Source organism: Astyanax mexicanus, chromosome 15 (genome assembly GCF_023375975.1).
Source record: "Astyanax mexicanus isolate ESR-SI-001 chromosome 15, AstMex3_surface, whole genome shotgun sequence".
NCBI classification, from domain to species: Eukaryota; Metazoa; Chordata; class Actinopteri; order Characiformes; family Acestrorhamphidae; genus Astyanax; species Astyanax mexicanus.
Window position 1 is genome coordinate 414,030 of NC_064422.1, and position 11,741 is coordinate 425,770.

General features: G+C 38.7%; 1 protein-coding gene across 1 annotated transcript; it reads right to left on the bottom strand.

Annotated features, from left to right (window-relative positions):
- Positions 1-896: 896 nt before the first annotated feature.
- On the bottom strand, positions 897-10,971 carry fbxl15 (F-box and leucine-rich repeat protein 15). The gene is made up of 5 exons (XM_007233888.4): positions 10,840-10,971; positions 9,582-9,741; positions 7,028-7,530; positions 5,322-5,679; positions 897-4,559 (listed from the first exon to the last, which is right to left on the bottom strand). Exons 1-4 carry the CDS (start codon positions 10,875-10,877, stop codon positions 5,490-5,492), a joined length of 891 nt encoding a protein of 296 aa, XP_007233950.1. The 5' UTR covers positions 10,878-10,971; the 3' UTR covers positions 897-4,559; positions 5,322-5,489.
- Between the last annotated feature and the right edge of the window lie 770 nt (positions 10,972-11,741).

Consider the following 11,741-nt stretch of genomic DNA (forward strand, 5'->3'; position numbering starts at 1 on the left):
TTCTGACCATCACAGGGTATGCTTTTGATTGTTGGTTCAGCTAGATTATAAACATGGCTAAACTTACCAAAATAGTTTGCCTGTATGACCAATCTGGACCTCAATAGTCAACCATTATGAACAGTTCGATGACCAGTTTATCAATCTGACCAAAATATCTGTCCACCTGCTTGACGAATTACCAACTTACCTGGTTTATCAATATAACAAGCTTGACCAATCTCGTCAACCAGTATGACCAGGTCATATTGGTCATGCTGATAGACCACATTATTCAACAAACACAAACAAAACAGTACTTAAAGCTGGTCAATATCTAATCTGGTAAATTAGTTTTAAATTACACTGGCCTTCAAAAACCATCTTAAAGTCCATCAGAACCCAGCTGGATGTGGTTCCCTTCAGCACTACAGTTGGATTAGTTTTAAGCATTCACTCTGTTTTCACAGTCTAATTAAATGCCTGTTGGATATTTATTATTCATAATATTAATACACTTCCATACTTCCAGAACTATGTGAGCAGATGGCACAACTTATCAGATTTTGTCATTTTCCCTGGAGACAAACTCACATAACTTACAGTTAAAGCTATGATGGGTTTATACTTCCTTAATATAGCTTAAACATGTATTAGCAAATATGGATGACATCAGCAGAGAGGCAGCCAGGGAGATTACTTGGAATAAAGCCAGGCACAAATATAGCTCTGATCATGGGGACAAAAATAGAATTTGAGCCGTGACTTTAATACACATTGACTTGAGCCTCTACTGACCTCTCCTGGTTGGCTGTGATCATTGATCATTGTACGAGTATTAAATGGACACTGCCATGAGTAAAGACCACAAACATTCAAGCCTAATGTAACAAATTAATCCACAGACCACTTCCATATTGCATTAGATCATATATTCTCTCATACAGAATATTCAGCATAAGACAATGAGGCATCTTTTACAATAGTGCTTAACAAAAGAGTACAGAATCATACAAATAACAAAAACCAAGATAAAAAAAGCAAATGAACAGTCTGATAACACAATGTGCAATATAGTGAAACTGTGGGTATTACCACTTCTCATGGGACCTCACATACATGTAGTTCATCTCTAAAAGAACCATGTTTATACTGAAGATATAAAAGTCTGAAAAACCTTTCAAACTGTTAAATAACTTTAACATATAGAGAAGATTGTTCAGATCTTGTTCCGTTATCACACATTTCAATTACAAACACAGTTCTGGTTTCATGGTTCTTCTATGGCTTAGCTCATACAACCGTACGAAGCACCTTCGTTTTTAAGAATGTACTTGTGAAAGCAACTTAGTAGTAACCATGATTTGAAAGGTTTGATATTCTTAATAGCCACTTTCTAAAAGAAATAGGTGATCTTAATGGACTTCACTTCTGATTGAGCTGATTATCAGGACTAGATGTGTTAAAAGCCAGGCTCTTATTGCCAAAAAAAAGGTAAAATAAATATATATAAAGGTAAAATAAATATACGGGTAAACTCTAAAATGTACAGAGAATAGGTTCCTGTGGGACCAGGGATAGGAACCCCAGCTATAGATATAAAGGCAAACACAGTCAAGGCCTCAACAGCGTTAACGTCCTTTTTTCATTGTAAACAAAGTCAAATGGTTCACATAACAGAGTCTTAACCATTAAACCAAGACCCAGTTTACACCTGATCAATTCATGCAACTTACGCATTAGGATTATATCTGATTAAGACCAAACCACATAAAAATGCAAGTGTAAACACACCCAAGATGCATTTAAAATGCATACTAATCTGATCACTCAAACCACCTGAAGAGATGCATTTAAAACTAATAGAAATCCAGATCTCAAACCATCTGATCTGATTAATCAAACTACTTCAGGAGGTGGTTTGAAAAACATTATACAGATACTAATCCAATCATTTAAACCACTTTAGAAGGTGGTCTGTAATGCGTTTAAAACAGACACACATCAGATTACTCGAACCACTTCAGGAAGTGGTCTCAGAAACATTTAAAACAAATAATAACGGAACACACAACTGACTACAGAGAGCAAATGTATGCAGGTAAAATCTTATCAAAATACAATACAGATGCTATTAACATGGATTGACCAGGTATAATGTGATAAGAAGATATTATGATATATCAGTCATCAGAATTGCATCTTTAAAATGCAGCTCCAGTGCCCTAAGACTAAGTTTCAGAGTTACGCATTTATTTCCCTCACAAGAAAACAATTTTGGTCCCATAAAGAAGCCAAAATTGGCTCTTCTATCGTTTAAGTCTTTAAATCTGGACCTTGACTCCAGTTTTCAGTCCTGGATGTTGCTTTTATCTCATGTGATGTAAATAAATATATACATCTCTGTAGGTCTATACAAACTCACTATGTCACTTTATAGCCACCAGGTCTGGATTATTTAGTAGCAGTTGTACAGTGCAGAAATAACAGCTTGTTTTAGGGTTTGAGGGTCTATTTATAGGATAAAGTGTGGAAGGTGCTCATCTACTGTATTCCCATGACCACTGGGACACCTCACAATCTAATGGTGATGTACAGTACTGTGCAAAGGTTTCAGGCATCTCTGAAAACTAGCATGAAAAAGCTCCTTCTCAGGGCAGTAACTGTTGCGCACACTTAGTAAAACATTAATATTAGAACAAATACAAAAAGTGGTGCTCTTACATCACTGTGCCTATTAAAACATCTCCAAAGATCTCCTCATACAAGGCTCCGAGTGGTCCAGCAAACTTAAGTGCAACCACTATGAACGGAAGATTGCTGGTTCGAATCCCGTTTATATAGCTTACCATTAGCTTCCAGAGCCCTGAGAGAGCACAATTGGCTTTGCTCTCTCTGGGTGGGTAGATGGCGCTCTCTCCCCACATCACTACAAAGGGCATCTGTGGGCTGATGTATCAGAACACTGCGCTTTCCTCCGAGCGCGCTGTGATGCTACTCGGCAATACTGCATCAGCAGCAGTTCAAAAAGAGGCGGTGGCTGACTTTACATGCATCAGAGGAAGCATGTGCTGGTCTTCACCCTCCTGGTGTGTTGGGGCATCACTAGTGATAGGGGGAGTCCTAATGAGTGGGTTGGGTAGTTGGCCTTCTATATACTATATATAACAATGCACAAATGATTTATATTAAATGCTGTAGATCACAACAAGAGTTGCTGAAGGATTAAAAAAAGACCAACAGAAACTGTGCAGCAACAGTTTCAGAGCTACTGTCTCCGACTTTACTACATCTATAAGGTGGAGCAGCTATAGGTAGGAGTGTCTAATAGAGTGAACAGTGAGTGGATGGAGTGTTTAAGAACTCCAGCAGCACTGCTGTGTCTGATACACTCGTATCAGCACAACACGCACTGTAATTATAGAACTGCAAACTGCTCCTGTGTGATCAGTGCTCCTGATAAAATGGATAATGGGTGTAAATGCTTGATCAGTGAACAAGTCAGCGATAGTTTTGAGCCACTCACTGCAGAGAACAAAGTTCATTAAATTAAGGTTTATGTTTGTAAACAACATAAATAACAATTAAAAAGTTATAGTGTGGAGCCAGTTACATATGTGTTTATGTGACTGATGCTTACACATGTTAACAATGAGGAAGAGAAATTAATTCACTTTTGTTTCTAGCACTACTTAGTAAACTAAATTATTTCCCCCTATGTAGTGCACTACTAATGAGGGAGCAGGGTTTCATTTCTGTCACAGCCATAGGCATCACCAAACATTTAGTTTGATTATTCATTATTTAATTAAGGAAAAACAGGTGAGATGCAGATGGAATTGAACACATCCACTGAGAAGCTGAGAACATCTGGGAGATATCTGGAATCTGGAGTTTTGTTTGTCTTGGACTTTTGTTTCTTTTTACTGTGTTTGTGTTGGCCGTCATCTTTTCTTATTGGATCTAGTGTTTTCATAGTATACATCTTACTGCTGTGAGAAATGATTTATAATAATATAGTGCTCAGATGCCTAAAACCCCTGTACAGTACAGTTTAAATGTATGCCACAAACAGATACTCAGGAAAGTGCAGCTGGAATCATTCAGCCTCTCATTAGTGCAAAATTATACAAAGCTTTGTGTTCACCACAAAGTAAAGCATAAAGGAAATCCAGCGGACTTCTAAAGCAATCCAACTCTTTAGGACTTAAATTCTTATAGTATAATTAGCTTTTTACATTTTGCATTTACACATGCAAACGTCAAGTAGAACAGATTCAAAATTCAAGTGTTCTGAAAATTTAGAGATTTGTTTTTGTATTCAATATAAGAGCTAAAATTTCCTAAAATAGCAGTGTGTGAAACTCTAATCCTGGAAAGCCCTCTGTAATAATGCACCAGACCCAATTCTAACACTAACAGTGTTCCAGGAGCTCCAGGACCAGATTTGGACAAACACTCCTGCTCTAAAACACTAAACTAAATATGAAATGCGTCTGTTATGCAAGTACATCCTCCACCACAATGCAGTGTGCCAGCACAGACAGCTGCTCCAAATGGACCAAGGATGACGAGATAACCTGAAACATAGGAAACAACATTGACTAGATTAAACGAAACACAATATTTATTTTACAGTTGACTAATAAAGTGTGTAATAAAGTGTGGGTAGATACAGTGTTTAAAAACTCCAGCAGCACTGCTGTCTCTGATCCACTTGTACCAGCAGAACATACAAAGTATCAATGAACTATCCTGGGTTCCAAGCTTTTATCATTTTAGTTCTTGACTACATTCAGGATGATTAGCTGCAGTGTCACAGGTTTTAAACTTTTAAAACACATTCACTCATGACAATATATGCTCTAAACAGCTACATTGCAATCATCAGTGAATTTGAATTTAAACAATGGGGGAAAAGTCTTCTCCAAAATATTAGTATTGCTAAATAAATTCTGTAAATTAAATCTTATAGAACATTTTATAGAACAGAAATAAATGTTACATATTTTTGATAATTTTAATATCTGGAAGATCCTGACAAAGTTAATCATGTCATCTTCCTTGATAACACATTTTAATCCTTTAAAAAAGTGAAAAACTGAATGAAAAACTCTCCAGGATTTGTTAATCATCGCTGGCAAACCCGAGTGAAGTTAATGAAACAGGAACAGGCCAGACAACCAATTTAATATTAAATTTATAGATCTTATTTTTTGATAATACAAAAAAAAAACAATGTTTGTCAGAATTACAATCATTTGTGTATTCTCATGTGATTGAAAAAAGAGCAAACTTACATACTACAGTTTTGTTTACTATACACTAAACCCAACACTCACCTGTTTGAACCTCCACTTGTTGAGGGATCATATGTACCACATGTCTCAGGAATGGAGTGCTGATTTAGGACTCTTAGCCTAATGTTTACTTTTATGCACAGGTGCAATTGATGGTAGCTTAGCACTCTTATCCTGAGGTGTGTGGTACACGTATACCCTGTGAGGGTGCTATATCTGAAGATTGATGAAGGGGGCAAAGCCCACCACGTCCTGAAGCAGCACTAGTGCCCTCTGGAGGGGAGGTTCCACGTCAATCTCCACATTCCTTCTTCGCAGAACGCCCAGGCTGGACTCACTGACGTTGTGACAGTGATTCACCTTTAGAGACTGCAGTTTAGGGCAGTACTCCGCCACAGTCCTACACAAACATACACAAATATACAACAGTCAGATCATAAAGCCAGTCAGCCCTATTTTATTAGGAGCATTTCTATACAGGGACTAAACAAGCTGGGTGTGCACATTTGCACATTTGCGTCAGTAATGTGTGTTTATTAGAAGGGGTATCCATTAAGGGTGAATAAAAAGGCCCCAAAATAATTCATGATAATTATTTTTTTCAATTGTGATATTCTTGGATATATGACAAAATACTGACAAATATTTTATTAATTTCAAGAAAATGATCAGGATATGTCATCAGATTAGGGAAACATGCAAACTTCAAGCATTGTCAGCAGAGCTTTAGCCAGTATTTTATTACTGGCTCTGTGCAGTATCTCACAGAAATCTGTTTGGGTGAGACTCTGACTTCACCTGTTACTCATTCCCCAACACTATTTTCACCCCCAAGGTTTCCTGGTTTAAAAACACAACAGTGGAGCTGCAGCAATAGAAGCTAACAAGCCGGCTGGTTCAGCCAAAATCTAAAAGGCCTTGCCAACTACGGAAAAAGTTATAAAATTCACATGAGCTGGTTTATAATGCTGCTTGTCATCGCAGAAGTTATTGAACTTGTCTATTGCACTTATTTCTATAGGTTCAGTGTCCTCAGCTTAGCAAGACTTTTTGGTTTTGTATAAAATAAAAATTACTTAATGCTGACTTTAATATAACAATTACCGTATTTTTTGCACTATAAGGCCTGCCTAATTATAAGGCGCACCATCAATAAACGTCTTTTTTCTGGTCTATTGTCATACATAAGGCCCACTGGATTATGAGGTGCATTTTAAGAGACACTATATGGAACTTTTAATTCAGCAGGTCTCGTCGCTGGGTGGTGGTGGGTGGTAGCTAACTAAGTTAACTAAAGCTAAGTAAACAAAACTGTAATAAAAAAAAGACTTTCTTTTAAATTCAAACCAGAGATGGATGGTAATCTACACAGGTTTCTCTCCTGTATATTTGGGTAAATAAAATGCTTCCGTTTATTTATAGTAAGCTTACATTACCGAATTTCTCCAGCACTAATGCTTGAGCTTTAGCATTAGCGGCTAACCGATCCAGCAGTGCTTGCTGGGTTAGAAGCAGGCTACAGGCCGATAATACTGACCCCTCTGAAAGGGGAAATAGTGAGCGTGGTTAGCAGGTAATGCTAATGCTACTCCAGCAGTGCTAGCCGGGGTTAGGAGCAGGCTACAGGCCGATAATACTCCCCTCTGAATGCTAATGCTACTCCATCCCCGAGTGTGTCAGCAATGAGGGGAAACTAACCTAAATGCAAAAAATCTGGTGCACACACACACAATCACACACACTCTCACCTGATGGCCTCGTTGCGCACTCTGAGACACCCAGTCAGGTCGAGCTGCTCCAGGTTCCTGCAGCGCTTGGCGACCTCCTCCACAGCCACATCCGTTATGTTTGCATTTACAGCTACAGATAGTGAGCGCAGTTCAGGCCACTTTCCCACGGCGTAACACACGGCTTCATCCCTCAGCTGCCTGCAGGCGGTGACGTCCAGCGAGCGCAGGTCCGGGCAGTGGTCAGCAAGGCTCCTCATCGCCAGGTTATCCACCCACTCGCAGTGTGCCAGGCACAGGTGCTGCAGGCGCGGGCAGCTCAGAGACACGGCCACCAGCGTGTGACGACTCAGCCGGACGCAACCGCGCAGATCCACGCGCAGCAGCAGCTGGTTCTGACCAATCACAGGCAGCAGCTCCTTATCAGTGATCCAGTCAGAGCAGCCATGAACAGAGAGGCTGTGGAGGACTTTGTTGTCGCGGAGCATGGAGCAGAAAGCTTCCTTCGGAATACGAGGACCTGTCTGGAGAAGGAGAGAGTGGAAGGTTTATCATCATCATAGTTAAAAGGTTTTATTACATTTAAAGCAACATTATTTGAGAATGAGTGTCTTTTGCTCATGGCGTCCTCCTAGAGGTGAGGAGTGTAATTGACTTTTACTTCACAGCAGTAAATAAACATGTTTTGAGATCCACCTCAAGGGCAACTGGTACACATGCATTTGATGAAAAGCTGAGAGATACAAAAGCAACAGTCTGAAAGGTAGAATTATATATACACACTACAGGGTGTGTAAATACACACAAATTTTGTCTAGTGACTGTAGATTTGGGTTGGCCAGTAGAAACAGACTCTCTGGGCAGTTAAACATGAACCTATAGGCATCAATGGCCTAATGCCACAACCTTTACTAGTTGGGATAAATCGGGAACTAATACTACAGAGTAATGTAACAGGCATTTGTCCAGGAGTACAATAAATGCAATATATGGAAAACGTGCTTGGAAAACTGTTCATTTATAATTTCTTCCAAAATCAAGGGTATTATGAAATACCTTGGGAGTAGGTGGAGGAATCGAGGAGAGGAGAAGGAGGAATGGAAAAAAAGGAGCAGTAATTGGGGAAATGAGACAACTGATCCCTTTTAGATATGATGTTGACTACTGATGAACTGAGCCAATCACAATGCTTACTTTTAGCCTACACCAATACTGCCCAGCCAATCACAGATAATGCAAGCAGTCAGCAAATATATGTTCATCCTTTAAACTGTGTTAATCATGGATATTTAAATTCATGCTTATTGCACAGAAAATCCTTAACGAATTTTTCGCACGATAAGGCGCACTTAAAATACTTTAATTTTCCCAAAAATTATCAGTGCGCTTATTAATCCGGTGTGCCTTATGTAGTCAGGTTGTAAGGAGCAGTAAAGCCACTGAAGCGTTTTAGTTATGTTCTATTATTTAATTCTCCAGCACCAAGAATCGAGGCTGTAGTATTAGCATTAGCCTGTAGCCTGCTTTTAACCCCGACTTGCACTGCTGGAGCAGCATTAACATTACCTGCTAACCGCACTAAGCACTAGTTAGCTCTTTCAATGTTTATTGGTATATATATTGGACTGTAGCCTTTCCGTTTACGGTGTTAAAACAAGCTATGTGGGATGAACAGCTAGCTAATATTGGTTAGCTGGATTACCAGAACACTCAGGGTTCCACAGTGTAGAGCTGTCTGGGTAGCCTTACTGGAAATCTGGAAATCTACGCTTACTGTAAATAAACAGAAGCGATTTACACACCCAAATTAACAGTTTTCAGAAGAGAAATCTGTGTAGATTAACATCCAGCGCTTATTTGACTTTAATAATAATGTGCCTTATAAACTGGTACGCCTTATGAGGCAAAAAATACGGTAATTTCTGAAACTTTATTAAATATTGGCCAATCCAATAAAAGTGATTGCATGTAATTTTATGCATGTTATATTATTCATAATAAGTGAACAGATTTTTCCTGCAGTCACATAAGTGTTTTTGATAAAGTTGTATTATTTCTGCACATGCACAAAAAATATTAGTAAATAAATAATGAATTAATTAAATGACATGTGCTTGTGTGCTCTGTGGGTGTGGCCACATCAATGTCACTCCAAAATCCCTAAAAGACTTCCTAGGTAGGATACTCTGGTGCATCCTCTACCTGGAAGCCACATGGAGGAGGATTTTAAGCAGCTTCTTTCATCGCTTCTGATTTGTGGGCAGATGGCAAGATGACGCCCCTCAATCAGTTTCCGGGTCACAGACAACAGAAGGAGGATCAGTAGGAAAAAGGAGTAGCTTTTGGTGTTTCTGGATGCATCCCCGAACTCACATTCCCAAATGTATCGTAAACAGCACCATCATTCCAAAGAATACTGTTCCACAGCTCTGTGCTGGGGAATGTTATATATGGTATACAAAGTATCCACAAACATTTGTTCACCTTGTGTAAATATATATCTTGAAACTGTATGTATGAAATGCATTAATACTACTCATACAGTTAAATGTACAATTTCAGCAGTGCAGCTCACCTGTGCAGGGTCGAACGTGCGACAGTTGGCCAGGTAAACCTGAACAAGAGAGCGAAAAGTCTTGCTCACACACTGCAGGCTGACCAGATGCCGCAAAGGCAGGTAACACAGCACATGCGTCACCAAGATGTCCTCCCAGGGCAGGTCCAGCAGCTGATACCTGCAATACATAACATATTCAGACCATTATTCTTCATTTTAAAAGGCTCTAACTACATGGCTCTTGAATTACACAAACTACTTTCATACATCAACGTTATTCAAACTCCCAAACTGCCGGGCCAAAAAAAGAAATAATAATAATTATTAATAAATTAACTAAGCAAATGATCTGGGGTTGCTGCAGTTGGTCAGGTCTAGGTTCAGCAACAGTATGTATCTCCAGACCAGAACCCCACTAAAAAAAAGCTATGATTGTAATCATGTAAGATGTAAGTTGGATGGTCACAAGCCATGCTTGATTTTTTGTGCCAGGAGTGGAATAAGGTCACTCAAAAGCAGTGTGAAAGACTTGTGGAGAGCATTTCTAGATGCATAAACGCTGTGATTAAACATCAGGGTAATTCTATGAAAAATTGATTTCTGAACTCTTTAAAACATTAACATTGTTGTTTTTAAATGAAAATTAATTTGTTGTCTTTGCATTATGTAATCACTGGTTTGAAAGCACTGTACATTTGTCATTATTTTGACCATTTCTCATTTTCTGCAAAAAAATGCTCTAAATGACAATATTTGTATTTGTAACTTGGGAGAACTGTTGTCAGTGGGTTATAGAATAAAACCAAAATGTTCATTTTACTCAAATATATACGTGTACATAAAGTCAGAGAAACTGATAATACATAATAAAAAGGGGTCCATTTTGTATTCCAGAGCTGTATGCTGTTACCATATTTACAGTCATGTTCCCTCAGTCATACATGAATGCTCACTGAATTATTCTGATTTAATTGTGAATTTGGTATCAATATTCAGTTAAAATTTAAGATAAAAATTAAGTAAAACCATTAAGGTTAAAAAATTAAAAGACATTTTAATACATTTAACTAAGATATATAAAGCAGTTTGGAACGTAAAGAGCAGACAAACAGCTAAGCTAAGCTAAGCTAACCAGGTTAACCTACCCTAGCTAAGCTAGCTCGTTAGCCGCAGGTGCTAAAAACAAACCCAGACATGATGTTTTACTGCAGCTCCTGCAGATCTCCTCAAAGGTTAAGAGCAGGTATTATATCCCCGCTGTGAACAGTACCGGTACCTGGTTCCTGCGGTCCGGTCCTCTGGTTTCGGCTCCATTGCAGTAAAACAGAGACTCAGAGGAGTCAGTCAGCGCTGCTCATGTTTAGAAACGCTGACCGGCTGATTCCCCGCCGCCCCGGCTCCGCTTCATTACCGCCATCTAGTGCTGGAGGCTGGAAGTGGCCCCACCCTCCCTCAGACTCACACTGAGCACCTGGCCCGATCCCATTACTAAACTGTACCCTATCCCCTTGTTTTATAGTGTAACCCCTCCCCTTAGAACAGAGTTACAAAAGTAAGGGAAGAATCCTCCCCTAATAAAAGTATTGGGACAACAACCCTTCGAGCACCGATACAGACATTATACTAGTGCTCTCAAAAAACATAGAATATCATTGAAATGTTTCTTGATTTCAGTAATGCAGTTTTAAATATGAGACTCATATATTATATATATTATATTAAACACAGAATGATCTATTTTAAGAGTTTATTTCTTTTATTGTTGATGATTTTAGTTACAGCCAATAAACAAATACAAAAATCAGTGTGTCAGACATTTAGATCAGATATTATAATATTATATCAGATCAATTAGTACTTTTGGCAGTGAGGGCAGTGTGCCAAATCCTGCAGGAAAATGAAATCATCATCTCCATAAAAGTTAACTTTTAAAAACGTACCATCAGTGTGTAGTGATTCCCCCCGGGAAACCTAAAAATGTACAAGCAATTTCACTGTCACAACCAGAGTTGTGATAAAGTCTTGTTAGAGTCGAGTTGCAGTCGCGTCATCTCAATCGTTCAGGGTGAGGTGGTTAGGATTAAAGATTTAAGATAGTCTTTTTCTCATCTAAAACTTAGCTGATGCAAATGTCAAAAATGGCAAGAATATTGTATGTGACTGTTTACAAATGATTAA

Excerpts from the sequence above, each read along its gene's own strand:
- fbxl15 (XM_007233888.4), bottom strand. The coding sequence starts at position 10,877 with ATGGAGCCGAAACCAGAGGACCGGACCGCAGGAACCAG. Across the intron at positions 7,531-9,581 it reads GCACGTTCGACCCTGCACAG|ACAGGTCCTCGTATTCCGAA; the intron begins GTGAGCTGCACT and ends CTCCTTCTCCAG. Across the intron at positions 5,680-7,027 it reads GTGCGCAACGAGGCCATCAG|GACTGTGGCGGAGTACTGCC; the intron begins GTGAGAGTGTGT and ends ATGTTTGTGTAG.